Here is a 21,376-nt window from a genome sequence, read left to right as displayed (position 1 = left end):
ACTCAATATCAACTGTCTTCCACAATGCTACACCACACTACACTGTTGTGCATGACAAATTGTGTGCGTGTGTGTGAGAGAGAGAGTGTGTGTGTATTGGAGAGAGTGAGGGAGGGAAGGAGAGGATGAACGCCAGCCCAGTCATTCTCCTTAAAAATGGCGTCTTGTGAACAAAATGAGCGAATGTAGCTGTGCTGTGGTGTGTGTGAGCAGCAGCGGAGCAGCTGTCGGTGCTGGATCTCTGTGTATGTAGCCTCGCTTATTAAACTGCTACAGAACGTGGAGCATCTGTTCTACGACCCATCAGCTTAACACAGGAGACAATAGACAGTGAAATATATGGGGAGAGGAGAGGAGGGAGGAGGTGCTCCTGGCTGCTGTGACCCCCCCCCCCCGCCACCACCACCTCGCTCCCTCTCCTCCCTCCATTCCTACCAGTCTACAGGCTCGTCAAGCGGAGAAATAAACAGAAGCGAGCGCAGAGAGGAGAAGACATTCCTCCCTCCCCTCCCCCTCACTATCTGTCCATCTTCATCCAGTCCTTTCTTTCATGGAGAGGAATTATCCCGCTGCAGGCTTCGGAGATCTAGGGGCTGGGACGGGATGGAGTTACGACAGATCGGCCAAAGCAAGGTAAGCTTCGGTGACCAAAGCATGGGCACCCATATGCTCCTTTGGGTGCATCAGTGTGCTCTAACAATGCCATGGGCATAGCGCTGGCTGCGTCTCTGCATTCAGCCGGGTTGCATGGTGCTGCTACATAGCTACCAGTCTCAGGTACAGCCAGCCGTATTGTCATTTGGGGGAGGGGAGGGGTATGGGGGCTGTCTCCAAAATGCATGGAATGCAATGGAAGGTTAGTGATACGGGGACAGAGGAGAGGGGAGAAACGTAGGGGGATGGGTTGCTGGAAGCCGAGTCTGTTATTTAAAAAAATGAAAGATCACATCTAGGTCCCAGCACTGCATTGTCTCCGCTGCAGCTTTGTCTTGCTTTGACTTAACAAATGCATGACAGGAACACGCACAGGTTGGTTAGCAAGGTTGATTGGTACTGTACTAATTGGCTATAGCTTACCAATCAAAGCACTCTGATGGTGATAGCTGCTGCCTGCCATCTAGCAAAAGGAAACAAGCCTTGCATTCCTGTATTCCGTAAAATAGGAAACACTTGTGTGCGCATGAAATTATGTGCCGAATACACAGGAATCTGTTTTATCTAGTGATATTACATGAACGCCTCCAGCCAAAGATGGACTAACTGAAACCAAAATATCACTGTGGGTGATTATGGTAACGGCAGCTACATGAATTTATTCATAAAATGTGGCAATATGGCTGAACTTGTTGGGCTTTCACAGCTAGGGTGACATTCTCAGTTATTAGTAAACACTACTTTACAATAATGTCACGTGACAGACGTGCCCTGACTGTCACCGAATTAAACCTCAGCTACTGCTAATTACAATAAAGGTTTGTAACGTAAAGCTGGTACTAACATTTGCCGTTGTTAGTACCAGCATGTAGCTTTTGGCCCAGTTAGGCTAACGTTACATTTGTAGTTACCTTCCATATTATCCAGTAGGCTAACTGAAAGTGAATGCATCTGTGCAGCATGCATCTGCAGCCTTGTGTTCCCATCAAACTGGCTTCTGCGTGTGTTGCTATACAACAAACGTTAGCAAACGGACTAATTAGGTATCCACAAAGACAGGTGACTCTGCGAGGAAACGCCAACATTCTGGCCGGCTGGTTCGGTGTGTTTAACAAGCCATTGTTAATAAATGTCAAACGAGGTGGGGGTTTCCTGAGAAGGCAGTGTTTTGTGTTGGAATGAGGCGCCGCATCGGGCCATGCTAACGTTAGCTAGCTCCTCTTAGCTATGCTCCACGTTAGCGGTCGCCTTGACAACCACATCAGTCTTCCGTCAGACTCTCAAGGTTTCCATCTCTGGAAGCTCAGTGTAGGCTTCTTCTTCTTCTCTGTCAGGATTATTGCCTTATTTTTTTTTAAAATTAAAATTAAAATAGAATGTTGTTTTGTTTGTTCATAAAGATGGCAGGTGCACAATTGGGTTGTGTGCACAACACTTCATACTAGAATAATACTAAACGTAATACTAGAATCAGGATATACATTAGAATGAGGCTACAGAAGGGTTAAGTCAGGTCATTTTGATTGGTCTGAGATAACTAGGATGGACACATCAAAGATTAAAAAAATCACTGGTCCCAGAACTTCCAGGGAAAGCCATATGGCATGTTGATTTCCTTTTTTGGTAATAAGAGTTATGCCACTAAATATTAACAATGATAATGGTTGTAGGATGTTTCATTTTAAGTAACTGTTTGACTTATAATCAAAACTCAGCCCAATATCACAAATCCCAGTTTGCCTCAGAGGGCTTTACAGCATACAACATCCCTCTTTCTTTTGGACCCTCACAGCGGATAAGGAAAACCTCCCCCCAAAAAACCTTTAACAGGGAAAAGAAATGGTAGAAACATCAGGAAGAGCAACTGAGGGGGGATCCCTCTTCCAGTACAAACAGACGTGCAATAGATGTTGTGTGTACAGAACAGATCAACAAAAAAACATGAACAGTATGAAGAACGTGAAAATATGATACACTGAGGGAGAAACAGAGAGAGATGCTCAGCAAACAGTAATAACAGCTACGGTAACATTAATTTTAGTAATAAAATTATAGGCCTAATAATAATGGTATTAGTAGTATATATGTATATATTAAAATAGTATATGTGACAATAATAATCATATGTGTCCTATAATATGGTAGAGGTATGACTAATAATAATGATAAGAGTAGTAGTATGCATCAGGCAGGACCATGGCAGCAGCACAACCAAGACTCACGATCCAGGCACAGCTGCAATACGAAGGAACATGTGGAGCACAAAGGCTCTGGAGAAGAAGCCGAGTTAGTGACATGCAGTAATAGGACATGAATGTTAGCAAATGAAGAAGAACCAACTTTTCAGAATCTGAAAGCAAGACAGAGAGAGAAGGAGAATAAGGAAAATATTTTCACAATACACTTTACTTTTTATGGGAAAGGATTTTTAGTGAATATTTAATGCATTCAGGTAAAATGGGACAAGAATTTAAGCTCAAATGGGACATTCACCTTTAGTGAAACCAACACGCTTTTAGAAGAAAATATACTTTATTCATCCCAGATGGGAAATTCAAATTTTTTTAACTCTGTTGTCATGTACACACAGGCCTGATATACACACACAAAAACAGGACCCATACATGCATGAAATGGAGAGATTTCAGAACAAGGGGGCTGCCCATGGACAGGCATCCAGAGCAGTTGGGGGTTAAGTGCCTTGCTCAAGGGCACTTTGGCAGTGCCCAGGAGGCCAACTGGCACCTCTCCAGCCACCAGTCCACAATCCATGCTTGGTCTGGATGGGGACTTTAACCGGCGACCCTCTGGTTCTCAAGCCAAGTCCCTATGGACTGAGCTGCTGCCTCCCCAACGGCAGTAACAGTAGTACTACCAGCTGCCATAAAATCATGACCTATACTACTGTGCACCACCCTGTCAGATTACAGACATTTATAGTATTTTCGTCACTTAAAAAATATTAAAGATGATGCAGTGAGTCCATGTCAGCCATAATAGTCCAGAATTAACACAACAATCCACAATCCACAATGGTTCGACAAGCACACACACACACACACACACACACACACACACGTCCATTGTAGACAATATATCACCAAGAACACAGGCAGCAGAAGAACAGAGAGAACATTGCAGAGAAGTTGGACAATCTTTTTTAGAGAGTAGTCACAGGTTACATTGATGATTTGATAAATTAATGACTGAACTGATAAACTGATTTATCCATTTAAAAAACAATCAAACATGACAGGTCCATTTTACCCAAACATGTCATCATAGTTAGCTAAGGGTTCTTGATGTATTTGAAGGTCCAAAGTTTCTAAAATATTTTACTTGGCAACATATTTTCTTTATAGAAACACGGTAACACTTAAGATACTCTTCAGAGTGATAGGCGGTTTTCTTGGTAATCTACCTAAAAGTGTCCCAGATTACCTGACTTCACCCTAGTTTTTATTGTCTCACCCTGCTCTGGCTGAAGGTGAGATCTGATGCTGTAGTTATATTCTTGCTTTCAGTTGTCCATGGTTTTCCTTCCCCAGCTCAGGTTGTAGTAAGCTAAAAGTTAAGTGATGGCCTCTGAGGTGGCTGCTGGATTTGCTCCAGGTATTCTGTCACTCAGCCCAACCTGAGCCAGTCACCAGCTCATTCCACTGCAACACTTTTTTCATTTGCATATAGGCTGATAATTATTATTGAATGCTATGTATTGTTTTAGAAATGAGGCCCCTGGTCCTCGTTAACACGTTCTGCCATGTTTCTACATTAGCTTAGAAAGGACCAACCAAACACTGGCTTTACAGAAGGCTGTCTGCGCTTTATGTTTTCATGTCAGCCACCATACTTAGAAGCCCTTCTGTGATTAACCAAACAGCGAAGGAAAAACACAGACTTTTAACTTAAAACTGCTTGAATTCCCCTCAGGGGGATTTATAAAGAATATAAAATTAAATTAAAAATGTATTCAGTTTTGTTACCAGTTTTAATCATTGGGTCTGTTTGTTTTGGTGAGGAAGAAACCTCTGGGGATAATTCAGCTTCCAACAAAAACCTCCTGAACAATGAACACTTCAGGAATTCTTAGTAGGAGTTCACTTTGGCGCATGGGAGATGTTTCAGCAGGTTGTCATCTCCAGTCCTCACCACTAGATGCCACTAATTCCAACAAACTGCTTCTTTAAGTAGAATGTCTGAATAAAAATGTGCAGGAAAATAGAGTCTGGCTTTACCAGTATATGTAGGAAGTTCCATTTCTACATCCATTTTTTGTCTAAATGTTAAAATTGTTGCATGAATTTGTATAATAGAAGGTAACTTTAGTCTTTCATCTCTCTTAAAACAGTCATGAAATGTAGATTCTTCATTAGAATTTCTGCAGCTTACAGTGTGACTTGTGATACTTAGCCAGTCAAATGAGCTATTAAGAGGATAACAGAACTTTGGAAATGTGATGGTAAGGTTGGCGTGGCCTTAGGGCTGTGACACACCAAGCCAACAGTCAGGTGTCAGTCAATGGGGTGTCGTCGGTGAGCGTCTGTCGCAATAGTCGGGGGCCTTTGTAGCCAATTCAACATGCTGAATCGGAGACGGCACAGTCGGCCCGGGCATTTTGAGCCTAGTCAGGCCCACCAGGTATTGATGGAAAGACAATGAAGCCTATGAATGAAAACAAACTTTCTTGTGACACCGCTTGTACACTGTCTTGTTGGTGTATATGTACTTGTCTAATAAATTTAAACCTACACCATCCTCCCAGTCCCATTATTCTATACAGTACTTACTTAGAGGAACCCAAAAGGCTGCTTGGTCTAGTGAACCTCCTGAACAATGAACGTATGATGGGATCCTGAAAATTGGACAGTGAGGAACAGAGGTGAGACATGATCATTGATGAATATTAAAATGAATAAATGACAGATATTTTCATAGACTATGTACTCACCACATCAGTAAACAGCACAGCAACACATAATACTTCCTCAAACATGGCAACCTTTAAAAAGTGAAGGGATATTTTAAATTGAATGGAAACATGCCCACAGTAAAAACAAAATGCAGATAATTATTGTCCACAAGCGTTTGCTGTTACATGTCAGTAAAAAAAAAACAATAAGATAAAAACACAACATATCTAGAATAAAGAGGATATTTATGTATAAAAGACAAATAGATTTAAGTAGTTACTTTTAACTCCAAGCCACTTTTATGTTGATGAGCAGCATCACATCTCCTGGCAAATCCTAATTTGTTTAAATCTAAATTATATTTGCAAGTGGGTTTATGGTGAATACTAGCCTAATCATTTGGTTTTACATGAACATTTTTGCTCTGTTGAGCTTTAGCTGTTTCAGAGTAAAGAATTACTGCATAGTGCACTTCTATCAATTAATAGACATTGAAATATTTTACTACCTAACTAATAAAGACTATACTTAACTAACTAAATGAATAAAATAAAGTTACTGAAGCACAAAGATCACCATCACTAGTATAACATCATAGAAACAGCCCAGCAGTAGAGAAACCTCGTCATGCTGCTCAACAGCCAGATAAATTGTTAAATGGCCTACTCATAACTATGCTGTGTTAAGAGTTAGCAAGCACAACGAAAATAAACTATCAACCAAACTTGATTCATATCTGACCCAGGTAGACTGCTGTTCATCACTTCTTACCTGAAGTTCAAATTCCCCTCCAGTCGCACCGACTGTGCCGTCGTCATATAATGCGGTGGCCACGGGTCTCCTCCTCCTGCCTCCCCTTCGCCTCATGCACCTGCTGACGGCCACCTCCGCCATCATTACCTGCTGCGGCTGCTTTGGATGCCAGTGCGGGTGTGGGTCACTGATGCTGCCGCTGAAGAAGCTCCACCATAGCCAGCAAACATCTGTGTTATTTTAACACATTTGGCAGCATCTTCCTAAAGGGCTTGTCTCTTTTTCTCTCTTATTTTTTCCGCACCTCCTTTGAGTTTCTTCTCAATTTTGTCAGTCTCCTCTCTCTTCTCTGTATGATTGATTGACTGGCAGCCGAGGCCCAAGTGGGAGGGGGCATCGGCCCTCGTATCATGACATGACTAAAAAAAAAAAAAAAAAAGGCCCGGCCCAAAATTACCATCGGCCCACCGGGCAAATGCCCGGTATGCCTGATGGCCAGTCCAGCACTGCCCATCAGTGAATAAAATCCCTCTGTTTGGTAGCTTAGCTCAGTGCACGAGAAGAGAAACAGAAGTGAGGAAAGTAAACCAGCAGGTTAAGTCAACAGGGAGTGAGACCACAACAAACGTGTTCCATAAGGTCAGATTATTTTTCTTTCGCCATTGAGCTCTTTAGCAGAAACATTTCCTGATGGTTTGTGCTATTGTTCACTGGGGCACAGACAGTAAATATGCTCTGTTCTCTCAACATTTGATTGTTGTTAATGTGCTAACAGGCTAACTAGCATCAGGACAGTCTTCCTGTTTTCCTTTTTGAATGACCATTACAGACGACTGCCGTTTGCTAGTGTGGAGAGCTATTTCCTCTCAAGCAGGTGCAGAATGTATGTGCTGGTTGGCCGTTGGCTGTAGTCTTTGAAGTGTGTTCATGTTAAACTTTTGGCCTGGGTCTGGCGATGTAAGGCAACACAGCAGGTAGCTTTCATCGCTGCTAGTTCTCTGAAGTTGGTTTGATGTGTCTGGGCCTTCAGGGTTTGAAAGATGTCTGAAAGGTTATTAGGAAACTAAAATGTGAAGCACTGTAGCTTTGCTGTTTGTTCTAGAAGCTGAATACTGATTCATTACTATTTTTATTTTGACATTTGGTTATATGCATTTCTCTGATAACTCTTCACACAGACAGCATAGCAGCAGTCCATTCTAGTGTTGTCACAGTACCAAAATTGAGACCCACGGTACCATACCAGTGAAAGTATCACGGTTCTGAGTTGTATCATGATACCACAGCAAAAATTAGGCAGATGTACCTTTTGTCATTTATAAAAAGATAAATCACTTTTCTATAATCCATCAGTGATATTTCAGTGGAATAAATTACTTATTGACTTATTCATAGTTCAAAAACAGCATCAGTAAGTGATTAACATAGGGGGGGATCAAAATAAAATAAAAATAGAATAAAATAAAAAAAATAGATAAAAAATAGATAAAATAAAAATCAACCAGCCACCCTCCTCCTCTGATAAGTTAAGAACAGTCCCTTCAGTGCGGTGAGGTTTGTGGACCGTTACCTGCCACAAAGAGAGAAATATTAACGGCTCGTCTCTCCTCTGACACATCACATACGTGTCGGCTTGGATGTTCAGGTACTTCTGGGCAGTCATGACACCAACAAAGAGGAAATGATTGGACCTGGAGCCGGGCTTCTCAGTCGCCGGTAAACCGCGTTATCTTGCGGTGGCCATGGCGCTCTGCCGTATTCCTAACCCACAACCGGCAGGATTCGCCTTTCGTTTCTGCTGCTGGTTGAAATCTGTACTCGCACAGCATGCTAGTACAGATTTCTTTTGCTCGCACAAAACTATTTTTAGTCACAAATGCGAGTAAAATGCTCGCACCGTAGATCTCTGTGGAAAACAAATCACTGTAGCATATATAAACAAATCTAGCCTACAAGTTAAAATAAATAAATAATAACGTTCACTGCTTAAAGATACTCAATAGCTCAGCTAATACCTGAAATGTCACTGGAAAACAAACCACTGCAGCACCATATTGAGTGCCAGGTGGCCAGCGCGCGCCGTTATTGGACGGCCCATGGACACTCACCCTCTTGCGATTGGACTTTGAACTTATCCCACAGTATTGGTACCGTGAGGTACCGCAGTACTACAGTACTCCAACATTATGGTATCATATGTACCGTTTAAGTACTGCAGTCTACCGTTGTTACCAGTATACCGTGCAACACTAGTCTGTTCAGACTTGTGTGGGTATGTGAGTAACTTGTAATTGCTTTGACAAGAAATGCATTTGATGACCTCATCTTAAAAAAATACACAAATTGTGGTCTCACTCAACATCAGCCACTCATTGTGCACATTTTTCTGGTTAGGGCTGGGCAATAAAATGATACTATATCGATATTGTTATACAAGACCAGATATTGTCTTGGATTCTGGATATGGTAATAGTGTATGTGTTTCTGGTTTTAAAGGCCGCACTACAGTAATGTCATTTTCCGAACTTGCCAGACTATTGTAGGTCAGAGTTGGTAAGTAACTTTGTTTTTCACCTGCCACTGTGGCTTGTTTGGATGAGAACTGGACAAGTGCACAAAACTGATTGCCCATTAATGATCAGGATCAATACATGTATGTAAGTGGATGTTAAAGATAACTAGAATTTCATATTGTGTATTTTGGAATACACAACCCACAAAATTAATGAAGCATTCCCAGCAATTCTGGTAAACTTCTGCAACACATAAAGGATGTGTATTCCATAAAATCAATGCCTTGCTCTAGTTTTGTTACAGAGTATTGTTTTACAGAGTTGCAAAATAAACACAACCTGTTGTAAAGCAGTTAGTGTTACAGTATTGAGGTCATATGTTAGTTTATTCATGTTGGGAGACAGATATTGTCAGATCTGATGTTACAACATATATGTAATGTTTAGTTTAGGATGTGAGGTAAACTGCTGTGTTGAGTTTGCCTGAAATTAGACAGAATTGTCAGTTTGTTGCACACTATTTCCATCTTCAGTCTGACATTGCGTTGACTCTAACCAATTTCTGTGGGGGACGGGGGGACGGATGGGGGATTTTCCTGGACAATCACTGGAAACCGTTAGATCTGCCTGAGTTATTTTAAGTCCACACTAATGTGTAGGCATGATAACATATCTGATTTGCCAGGGTTTTAAGAGTGGAACAGAATGAAGTAAAAACAAACTACAAAGTCAGGCAATATTGAAAAGACATGCCGCCCTCATAGATTTAAATAATACCTAGATACCAGATGCCAATATGGTGCCTAATCATGCCAGTGGAGTTGCCAGAAAAGTTTTCTAGCTTCTGGGTTTACTTCCGCAGTATGTGGCCCACTGAATATAGTAGTGTTTCTTCTGCTGGCCACACCCACAAGTTCCCGCTGGCCTCATAGACTTAACATTGTGGCATGGTGAAGAGGGGGTTGAGCCAGAAAGCAAAGCTTTCAGTTTACTGCGCCATCTACATCCCAACCCTCACCTGTGGTCATGAGCTTTGGGCAGTGACTGGAAGATTGAGATTGTGGATATAAGCTGCCAAAATTAGTTTCCTCTGGAGGGTGTCTGGGCTCAGCCTTAGAGATAGGGTGAGGAGCTCGGACATCCGGAAGATGCTCAGAGCGGAGCCGCTGCCTCGTTGTGTCGAAAAGGTCATTTGAGGTGACTCAGGCATCTGATCAGTATCTTCCTGGGCGCCTCCCATTAGCGGTGTTCTGGGCACATCCAGCTGGTCTTCTGTTTTTCTTCCCTAACACAGAGTGAGTATGTTTTCTTCAAGCTGGTGGTGTCTCATGGCGCTGACAGAAAAGGAAATACTCTGCCACAAGGTCAGGCAAATGAGGAAGTCCCTCCCACTCAAATATCTGTAGAATTAATCAAAAACTTAAAAAAACTTAAATATTGACTTCTAAATCTAAATGAATCCGAGCCAATACATATTTATTTATTCTAGGTCCTGAACTTAACTTGATCTTGGCAGGCCAACAGTAAATTTATGGGCTTTTTATAGAGCTTCTACTCATTACATAATACCCATTATTCCTTAAAGGTTTAGTACGCAGATCTGAAGAAACATAGTTAATGGTTGAGTCTCATTTCCAGGCCATCAAATACCGAGACTTTGGGCTGGTAGTCAGACCAAACCACCGACTAGAATTCTGTGCAAGACTGTTTTTTCAGTCCTACTCCTGCTGGATTCTGAACATTACCGCCTGCCCCTGCAACCCCTGGAAAGGGGCGGGATGCCTCATTTGCATCGTGAGAATTTATCACATATGTACAGTGGTCAGTAATGGTTTTAATAGTCATCTGCACAAAAAATGCAGTTGTTTTAAGGTAACATTCCATAAATTGTTACTTTTTTATTATCTGTCAAACAAGAGACTGCCGCCTGTCGAGCCAGCTTCCAGTTGTGTCATTTAATAGTGCGGCTCTTCCAGTCCAAATGTTATCTGAAACCGATCAAACCGATCAAATTCAGATAATGAAATGAGTCATTTGCAGGGGTTGTGACACTCAAAACAAATTTTGCAGCCACAAGAGTAGCAACAGCAGAGGCTACAGCAGTGCCCTGTAGCCCTTTTTACTCACAGATGGCACCATAGGGCTGCTTTTTGGGTCCCTTCTTTATGTCTCCTTTGCATTTTTACACAGAACCAAACAACAGCAGCATCATGCAGTTACAGTATGTGGTTTTAGACAGCTTGGCAGCATTGCAGAAGCAAAAGAGGCAGACAGGCATGACATATAACACAACAGTGTCGGCGTCTAGTGTGACATATAACAGATGTGTCAGCAGTGCTTTATAAACAATAACAATGGCATTACCATGGCAATAACAATAATTTACCATCTCTGTTATATGGTGGCTGATTTTGTCCTTTGCTCGGAATGTAAGAAGCTTCTGGGCCTGATTGTTTTCCCAATTTGTGGACATCGATGTTCTTCTTTGAGTTACCTGCTAACTGCTAGTACCTACTTTGTAAATGTTCATAATTTCATGGTATTCTAATGAATCGCAGGTCCTGCAGTTTATTTTTGATTAGCAATGTAAACTGAAAGCTCCCATAAGATTTTTGGGACCCATATCCAAATGCAGTCCTCTACCACCAAGAGATTAAGTTTTTCATAAGGTCATTGTTTTCTTTTTGTTGTTGTTGCAGTTTTTTTTTTTTTTTTTTTTTTTTTTTTTTTTTACAAAAAATTAGTTTTATAAAGAAGGGACTGACTTATTCTATTATATAACACCTCATTAGATATAGATTTTGATATCTAAAGTTATCAAAAGAATTAAAGAATTTTGTTCCGTCAAAAAAATCCGCAAATCGTTAATGAACAAATTTGTGTAGCTAGCTATAAAATTGTAAACTGTTGCATATCTCAGTCAAACTTAATGCTATCAACACCAAATCTCAGATCCTTAGTTTGCATGACACTGTGAAGGTATGAGCCAAATTTGGCGAATGTTTGCCACTAGGAGGCGCTACAAATATGGGAAGTTTATATCTCTTAAACGGCTACACCCATTTCTATGAAATTCGGTCAGTATGATGTAGGGCCATTCCTGAGGCCATATATTGAAGGTGGTCATGACTGGTCAATGTGGGCGTGGACATTTACTACAGCTGAACTATTATGCTGAGGGCTGTGAAATTTATAGGATACATATCGAATAGGACACAGATATTACATATCAAAAATTGTGCATATGCTCTACTAGGTGGTACTATAATGGATGCAAACGCGTTTTTGTGTGTAACTTCCACATTTTAAATGACACATTCATAAACATTATATCCATGTGTTCCCTGAATAGAGCTGGGATTTTTGACACAGGCCCCGCCCACTTCTGCTGCACATTCTCTTTGCTAATTCGCCACATGTCCAAAACCTACTTTTTCGAACTCCTCCCACAGTTTAAGCACCACCTGCATGAAACTTTGCACATAGAATCTCCAGATGCGTCTGATCAAAAGTTATCAAAAGAAGAAACCACCCATAAATGGTCCCCAACATGGCGCTTTAATATCTCTTTACTTAAAGACCCAGACTTTGACAAAATGGTGAGACGGGAGTGGGCAAACTTTCTTGAAGATAATGACTCTCCAAATTTATCTCCATCTTTAATATGGGAAGCTGGAAAGGCAGTAATCAGAGGAAAAATTATATCATACTCCTCCTACAAGAAGAAACAGGAATTGCAAGCAGAAAAAAACATTAAACAACTAACACAGGAATATGCAAACAATCCAAGTGATCAAGTATGGACCCAATTACAGTGTACAAAATCGCAACTGGACAGTATTCTGTCAAAGAAAACTGAATTTATCATACAGCAACTAAGATATAATAACTTTGAACACAGTAACAAATCAGGAAAATTTTTCGCTAATCAGCTCCAACGCAATAAAGAAAAATCTCTGATACCAACAATCCAGGGGCCGTCCGGTAATTACACACAATCTCCCCAGGAGATTAATCAGATTTTCTATTCTTTCTACCATAATTTATATTCAACAGTAACTAATCCAAATCCAGAAGATATTCAGGCTTTTCTCGATAACCTAAATTTAACTCAGTTATCCATGGAACACAGAAATATCTTAGATGCTCCCCTGACTATTAATGACCTACAGAGCGCATTAGACAAAATGCCAACAGGTAAGGCTCCAGGTCCAGGCAGCTTTCCTGCCGAATTTTTAAAACATTTCTGGACAATATTAGCACCACTTTCGTCAGGACAGTGACAGAGATCAAAAAGAACGGAGGTATAAGACCTCACATGAATACAGCAGCAATCAAATTATTACTAAAGCCAGACAAAGACCCCACACTTCCTTCTAGCTACCGTCCTCTATCACTAATCAACAGTGATATCAAAATTATCTCAAAGGCACTTGCTTCTAGGCTGGACAAAATAATCGCATCAATAATTCATAATGATCAAACAGGATTCGTTAATGGCAGACACTCAAGTAATAACGTCAGAAGAGTTCTTAATCTGATAAGTAAAGTACAACGCGTTAACACAAAAGCAATTATTCTGTCACTTGATGCAGAAAAAGCCTTTGACAAGGTCAACTGGTCCTTCCTATTTGCCACCCTGAGTGGAATTGCCTTTGGAGAGTCATTTATCCAATGGGTATCAGCCTTATATAATTCCCCTAAGGCCACAGTCACCACCAACGGGATCACATCTCAAAGCTTCACTTTGCAGAGAGGAACAAGACAAGGGTGCCCACTCTCACCTCTACTGTCTACAGCAATATTCATCGAACCATTGGCTATGGCAGTCCGTCGGCACAGCAAGATCATAGGTATCCATTCCGCCAGTTCAGAGCACAAAATTAATCTATATGCCAACGACATTTTAATTTATCTACAAGAACCGAAATCGTCTTTACATGAAGTATTTAATCTCATAAAAATTTTTTCTAAACTTTCGGACTACTCCATCAACTGGTCCAAATCGACAATACTGCCAATAACGGAGAACTCTTGGAATCCTGCAGACCAAAAATTTTCTCTCCCTGTAGGCAACATAAGATATCTTGGCATAAATATTTCATCCAATCTATCAGACTTGGTCCACCTGAACTTTAGCCCGCTGCTAGATAAGATCTGTGGTGACCTGAAGCGCTGGAATAATCTTCCCATCTCCCTCCTGGGACGAATAGCCACAGTTAAAATGAAAATTCTACCTATTATTCTAACTATTTTTTTTTCCATGATTCCATTCACACCCACATCGAAATGGTTCCTGTCATTAGATTCTGCAATTATAAAATTCTACTCAAAGAACAAAACAGCAAAAATTAGCCAAGCACCCTTCAGAAAAACAAATTGGAAGGGGGACTGGACGCTCCTAACTTTAAACATTACTATTTAGCTAACCAGCTACAATACCTATCCAAATGGTTACATCCTAACAAAGACTACAACTCCTGGCTTGAACTAGAACAGGTGGACTGCAAAAATATAAAACTCTCTGACCTCCCGTTTATCACCACTACACTCAGAAGTCATAACTGTTTTAAGAACCCAATGATTGCTTCCACCTTGTCAGCCTGGTGGAAAACACTAGAAATCACAAATTCTCAGATAGAACCTTGCTCTCTCCAATTTGGCACAACCCGGATTTTGAAATTAACAAAAGACCTCTCCATTTTAGCACATGGGAGATAAAGGGAGTAACTCATCTCCACCACCTTTTCCAAGACAATATACTTATGACATACACAAACTTATTTCAAACTTTTGAAATAAGAAATGGAAATTTTCTACAGTATTTACAATTGATGAAAACAATCAAAAGGAGAATTCCAGCGCCTCAGGACACTTTGCAGCCACCAGAATTTGCCAAACATATTACAAAGCTTTCTCCGAGAAATAAGAAGAACCTTTCTAAGATTTATAAATTACTGTCAGAGACCAGTTCTATACATTTACCAATTTTAAAATGGGAAAAGGAGCTGGGTGTATCACCGTACCCTGACTTCTGGACTCAGATATACAAAAATACATTCAAGATGACAAGACACACTAATATACAACTTATCCAATTTAAAGTACTCCACAGAACACACATCACCCAACAAAAGATGAATAGAATGGGCTTTAGTCAATCTGACATATGCACTCAGTGTACTCAGAACACTGCAGACACCTACTTTCATGCACTCTGGTTATGTTCACCCGTCCAGCACTTTTGGTCAACAGTCACTCAAAAACTCTCCATTTTGGACTGCAGGATCCCATTATCTCCCAACCTGTGCTTAATTGGTGACCTGATGACAATTGACCTCCCAAACAGCCACTGCAATTCTCTTCTTGTAGCTCTCGCCATCGCCAAGAAAACAATCCTAGTCAATTGGAAAGATAAACAGACCCTCAACATCAACCACTGGATGAATCTCCTTGCAGAACATATTTCGCTGGAGAAAATATCTGATGGCCACAGAAACCAATTAACATACTTTACAGAAAAATGGTCACCATTTATCCACTCACTAAACATGTCTGTATAGTGCCACTCAGCCTGTGAGCATATGCCACCTGTACATATAAATATTACAACTCAAGAAAGACTGTTGTGTAATATGTAACGTGTTTCTGTTAATGATGTAACCCCTAATCCCTCTATCGGATGGGCTGGGGGTCCCGCTTTGGGTCTGGGGCGGTCTGGGGGGGTCCCGGCGGGGTTGCGGGTTGGCCTGTGCTCCTGCGTGTCGGGGTTCGGGGGGGCTGGGTGGGGCTTGTCGTCCGTGCACCCTGGTGGTGCGCCCGTCCTTCTGTTGGGGGTCGGTTTGCTGCGAGTGGTGTGGCCCAGGTCGGGACCATTGCGGGGGCCTGACGCTGCAGTTGCTTGGGGGGCAGGGTTGGGTGGGGGCCCGTTGGGTTTCCTTGGGGCCCACCTGGCCTGCTGTCCATGGGCGCTGGGGGCCTCGCGGCACCGGGGTCTGGTTGGCACCACCTTCTAGCCCCTCTCATCCATCCCTCCAGCCTTCAGGCCGGGCCTACACTGGCCTGGCCTCCTAAACCACATTTAGTTCACCCACCACACATTCCACAGTTTTAATGCACCACATACATTCACTCTTCGAGGTGCAGACCACTGATAGATTGGGGGGCCTTCATGATGGGGCAGGCTATGGGACAGTGGTGTCCTGTAGCCCTCCATGCGGCCCCCCAGCCCATCCTTATCTGTCCTCCAATTTTAAAGCACCACACACACCTACATCTTGGGGGACAGATGGGAACAGGTTCCAGGTGCCTTATGGCTGCACGGGCTGCAGGACAGCAGTGTGCTGTAGCCACCAGCCTTGCCCCCACCTGTCTCCTATGTCTCTCAATTTTAATGCACCACATCACATTTATGGGCACTCACATTCACACTCACGGTGTAGGATTAATGTTTCTCCGTCAGGGATCGGAGAATCATAGTAGGGGGGGGGGGGGTGGTGGGTTTACACACACTGTAGCTACGCGTGGCATGGCTCGTGGGGCCCAGCCCTCCTGGGCTGAGGGTTGGAGCCAGGGAGCCCATTTACGTCATAGTAGGTGTCGCTGGGTTCCCGGTGTCGGGGGGGGGGGGGGGGGGGTCCCATGGCCCTGTGGCGGGTGGGCCGGGTGGCGCCCTGGGGGCTCTGTGGGTTCCTGCCGGAGTTCTGCCTCCTGACTGGCTGTGGTTTTAGGGCCCTCTGCTAGGGGGTCCCGATGGGGGATTAACTGCTCGTGGTGGGGGGTTCAGGCGGGGGGCCCTTCGCGGTCCCCTGGATCCCGGTGCACTGGGGGCATATGCCTTGCGGCATCGCCGCCTCCTTGCCTGCCTCATCCTCCCGGGCCTGGGTGGGCTCTCACTACCGTCTGGTCCAGCGCCCGTTGGTGGCCGGCGCCTGGTGAGGGCCTGTCCGGTGCGGTGCTGGTCCTCTCCCCAGGGGCGGTGCCGGGCTCCCACGCCTGGCCCCTTGGGTTGGGGGCAGTCCCCGGGACCGGGCCCTCCTGCCCCGCCCGTCTGGGGTGTGTCTCTGGCTCTCTGGGGGTGCTGGCCATTGCCGCCCCGGGTCCTTGGGCCTGCGTGGTGTCCTGCGGCCTCTGCGGCTCCCTGGGCATGGGGTTTGGGCGCTCCTGCGGTCTTTTGGTGCCATACCGCCCGCCTTCCCCCGCAGGGCTGGCCCTGGACCCTGGTGATGGTTTCATAAACACACTGGGAGGGTTCAAATACACACATGCATGTTCGATACTTCAGCACCGTGACGCATCGCAAAGAACCGATGGGATCACTTAAAAGGGGCCCACTTGCTTCTCGAACCTACCACACTGCTCTGGCAACTCTTCTCCACAATCGGGCTTTCCTCCTCCACCAGGACTCTCACATTTTTGGTGTTCAGTATCGACTTCTCTTTTGTTTTTGTTTTTCAGTACAGTACAGTAGACATGTATATGTTTGTTTTTATTTTTGATAATCTGTATGGAGCACAACCACCTCAAGGCCACAATACATCAGCTACACTGCCTGTTTCTTCTCTGTTTTTTTGTTTGTTTGTTTGTTTGTTTTTTCCTCCTTCTTCTCCGCATGCACTGTCGCTATATAACTCAGGACTTAAGCACCTGCCCCTCAATCCCCCCTGCTTGTTCCTTACTTTCCCCTTGACACACTTTGGTGTGTCACGGCCCTCTCTGGCTCATATTAGGAAGTTTTTCCAATAAAGGCTGATAGGCTAGTCTCCAGGGAGGGTGGGTGACGGTCACAACCACGCACAGTATGGGTATAAAATACTTGACTGCAAGATTAACAGTGCATCAATCTTCATAAGAAGCTTACACCGTTTTGTGGCGCTAAGCTACGAAGACCAGTGCAGACAGGTAGAAAAAAAAAAAAGTTATCAAAAGAATGTTGGCACTCCAAAAAATGCACTAGTTATAATCAAACTATTTTTTTGCTAGCTAAAAAACACATAGTGTTTCATATTTTGGTCAAAATAAATGCTTTCAACATCAAACTTAAGTCACTTTTCCCAAGGTCATCAAGAGGCTCTATGCCAAATTTTGTGCAAATCGGCCTATAGGTGTCACTATAACAGATGCAAATGCAATTTTGCCTGTAATTTCCACATTTTAAACAACACATTCATGGACATCAATGCAATGTATTTCCTGAATAGAGGTGGGTTTTCTGACATAGGCCCCGCCCACTTCTGCTGCAATTTTCCCTTGCTAAGTCACCACATATCCAAAACCTACTTTTTCGAACTACTCCTACGGTTTAAGCGCCATCTGTGTGAAACTTTGCACATAGAATCTCCAGATGTGTCTGATCAAAAGTTACCAAAAGAATTTTGGTACTCCAAAAAATGTGCTAGTTATAACCAAACAATCTTTTTTGCTAGCTAAAAAACACATATTGTTTCATATTTTGGTCAAAGTAAAAGCTTTTAACATCAAACTTGATTCACTTGTTCTGGAGGTCATCCAGAGGCTCTATGCCAAATTTGGTGAAAATCGGGTAATGGGGGCGCTAAAAACCCACAAACATCAAGTCTCAAGTACAAGATTTGAACAAAATTTGGTGAGTGTGATGTGGGGTCATTCCTGAGGCCGGACATAAAGTTAAGTAATAATTGGTCGAAGTGGGCGTGATTTATTACAATAAATCCAAATTGCCACACATTCAGCCTTTCACACTTCTGGCGCATTTCCTATTACAGCAAATACCACGGCTCAGATGTCGGCCCGCGTTCCTGCGCTTGCCCTGAGCCCGTCGTGCTTCGGGGCCGACTTCTGTGGGCTCCGTGGGGCACGGGGGCCGAGTTGCACGGGGAGGCTTGGCCCCCGTTCATAACTGCTTGCAGTTCTAGTTTTTCTTGTTTTGCCATCTTTATTGTCTTCCTCTTCATTTTGCTGTTTACATCCCCCCCCAGTGCTAATGTTAGCACTGCTCTCTCCCATTTGCTAACCATGGTAAATGAACAACAACGGAGACACCCAGAGGGATTCACATCGTTGCAGGGGACTTTAATCAGGCATGTTTAAGAACTGTGCTGCCAGGTTTTGTCCAGTACGTGAACTGTGCAACCAGAAGTAATAACATCTTGGACCGAGTGGATTCAAACATTAAGGGCGCTTATAAATCTGCTCCTCTCCCTCACCTCGGTCAATCAGATCATCTGTCACTGCTTCTGATGCCAGCACGCAGGCAAGCTAGGGAGGCTTACAAAAGGAGGGTGGAGGGCCACCTCACAGATAACAACACACGCAGGATGTGGCAGGGGATAAAGCATATCACGAACTATAAAGACAGCTCCAACAACACTGTCAATATGGACGCCTCACTAGCGGAGGAGCTGAACAACTTCTTTGCAAGGTTTGAGGTTAAGAGAACTGCAACGGCCCAGTCTCCTCCACCTCCCTCCTCCCACACCCACCCTCCTACTGTGCAGGAACAGGAGGTGAGGCGTGTATTGAGATCAGTCAACCCGAGGAAAGCTGCTGATCCTGATGGGATACCAAGCAAGGTAATTCAAGCCTGCGCCAGTTAGCTTGCTGGGGTCTTCACTGAGATTTTTAACACCTCCCTGTCTCAGAACATCATACCTTCCTGCCTCAAATCTGCCATCATTGTTCCAGTGCCTGAAAAGACAGCCCCTGCAGTTGATTTGAACAATTACAGACCAGTGGCACCAACATCAGTCATCGTGAAGTGCTTTAAGAGACTGGTCTCTCATTTTATTAAATCTTGTCTACCATCCTCCTTTGATCCCAACCAGTATGCTTATCGATCAAACAGGTCCACGGAGGATGCAGTTTCCATGGCAACACATGCGGCACTGAGTCACCTTGAGCAACGGGACACCTACTGTATGTGAGGATGCTGTTTATCGACTACAGCTCCGCCTTCAACACGATCTTCCCAGACATCTTGGTTAATAAACTGCTCCACCTAGGCCTCCCCTCTTCCATCTGCATGTGGATTACTGACTTCCTCACTAACCGGACACAGTACATCAGACTTGGCACGCACCTCTCCTCTTCCACCATGCTCAGCACAGGTGCACCCCAAAGTTGTGTGCTGAGTCCACTGCTTTATTCACTGTACACCCATGACTGCACTCCAGCCCCCACCCGACTGACACCATTATCAAATTTGCGGATGACACGGTCGTGTTTGGACTTATATCAGGGGGAGATGAGACCAGTTACAGAGACGAGATCCAGATACTGTCGTGGTGGTGGTGCACAAATAACCTGGAAACACAACCAAAACAAAAGAGCTCATCCTGGATTTCAGGAGGAAAAACAAGGGGGATCCAACACCACCGTGGATTAATGGAGCACTTGTGGAGCAGGTCTAATCATTCAATTACCTGGGGCTTCATATATCAAACAACATCTCCTGGGCCATCGACACCACTGAAATCACCAAAAAGGCACAGCAGCGTCTCCACTTCCTTAGGTTGCTGAGGAGAAACAACTTGATAGAGAAGCTGCTTGTGTCTTTTTACCATTCAGTGATTGAGGGCATCATAACATACAACATTACTGTGTGGTACGCAGGCAGCACAACTGCAGAGAAAAAGACCCTTCAGCGGATCATGCGCTCAGCTGAAAAAATCGTCTGCCTGCTACCCTCCCTCAAGGACATAGCCACTGCTCGCTACCTCAGAAGAGCCAACAACAGCGCAACAGACTTCACACACCCTGGCCATAACCTGTTTCAGCTGCTGCCCTCAGGCAGACGCTACCGGTCCATTAAGACACACACATCCAGATTCAGAAACAGTTTCTTCCCCCAGGCTATTACTGCACTAAACTCTCAATAAGCACTGAATATATGCATATTTTGCACATGGACTCACCCAACTGTATATTGCTGATTTGTACTTTGCACAAATTGCACTAAGAACTCTCTTTTCTATTATTTTTTATTATTGCTGATTTTAATAACTGATGTGTGATGTATGAATGACTGTTTTTATTCATGTGGAATGTTGAATGTGTGCACTTCTTGTGTCTATGCACCAATAGGAGTAGCATCTCCTATTTCGTTGTATATGGCATACAATGACAATAAAGACTTCTATTCTATTCTATTTGCTTTTTTCAGCAGCGCCAGTAAAAGTTAGCATGAACTGAGGTTGGGACCACATGGATTAGAGAGGCCAAAGTATTGGAAAGATAGATTTATAGATCGACACTATATTACTCTCCTACTTACTTTATTAATCCCAAAGGATATTTAGGATACACTTAGAGTGAAAGTAACACTAAAGAACAGAGGAACAGGAGAACATTTTCACACTGAATGTATGTACATTTCTCACAGATTTAGATAAGAAGAGATAATGGGGACCAGATGCATTCATTTTTATCTACCATTAAGGTACATGGTAGTTCCTTGTACTATAAGTTTGGTTTGTAAGAATTAAATCTGATCTAAAGGTAGAACTACTTAAAGGGGCAAAAAGCGAAATCGTTTCACCGCTAGGTTTGCTGTTGTGCACTGCCTGTAGA

General features: G+C 43.3%; 2 protein-coding genes across 7 annotated transcripts in view; one reads left to right on the top strand and one right to left on the bottom strand.

Annotated features, from left to right (window-relative positions):
- Positions 1-6,351, bottom strand: part of LOC125878876 (uncharacterized) — a 189,120-nt gene extending 182,769 nt beyond the window's left edge. For 2 of the 4 annotated variants that reach the window (XR_007447804.1, XR_007447809.1), the window contains exon 1: positions 5,442-5,592. The gene's annotated coding sequence lies outside the window, so the exon portion shown is untranslated. The other 2 variants (XR_007447808.1, XR_007447807.1) reach the window with 2 other exon arrangements.
- prr12b (proline rich 12b) overlaps positions 141-21,376 on the top strand; it is a 129,515-nt gene continuing 108,279 nt past the window's right edge. For 2 of the 3 annotated variants that reach the window (XR_007447790.1, XM_049560178.1), the window contains exon 1: positions 141-633. Coding sequence is in view for 2 of the 3 variants with exons in the window: in XM_049560178.1 (XP_049416135.1) it covers positions 551-633 (83 nt within the window). In the remaining variant the exon portion in view is untranslated. The remainder of the gene's footprint in view (positions 634-21,376) is intronic. The other variant, XM_049560177.1, reaches the window with a different exon arrangement.

Source organism: Epinephelus fuscoguttatus, linkage group LG19 (genome assembly GCF_011397635.1).
Source record: "Epinephelus fuscoguttatus linkage group LG19, E.fuscoguttatus.final_Chr_v1".
In the NCBI taxonomy this organism is placed as follows: domain Eukaryota; kingdom Metazoa; phylum Chordata; class Actinopteri; order Perciformes; family Serranidae; genus Epinephelus; species Epinephelus fuscoguttatus.
Note: the sequence above shows the minus strand (reverse complement) of the source record. Positions and strands in the feature narration are given on the sequence as shown.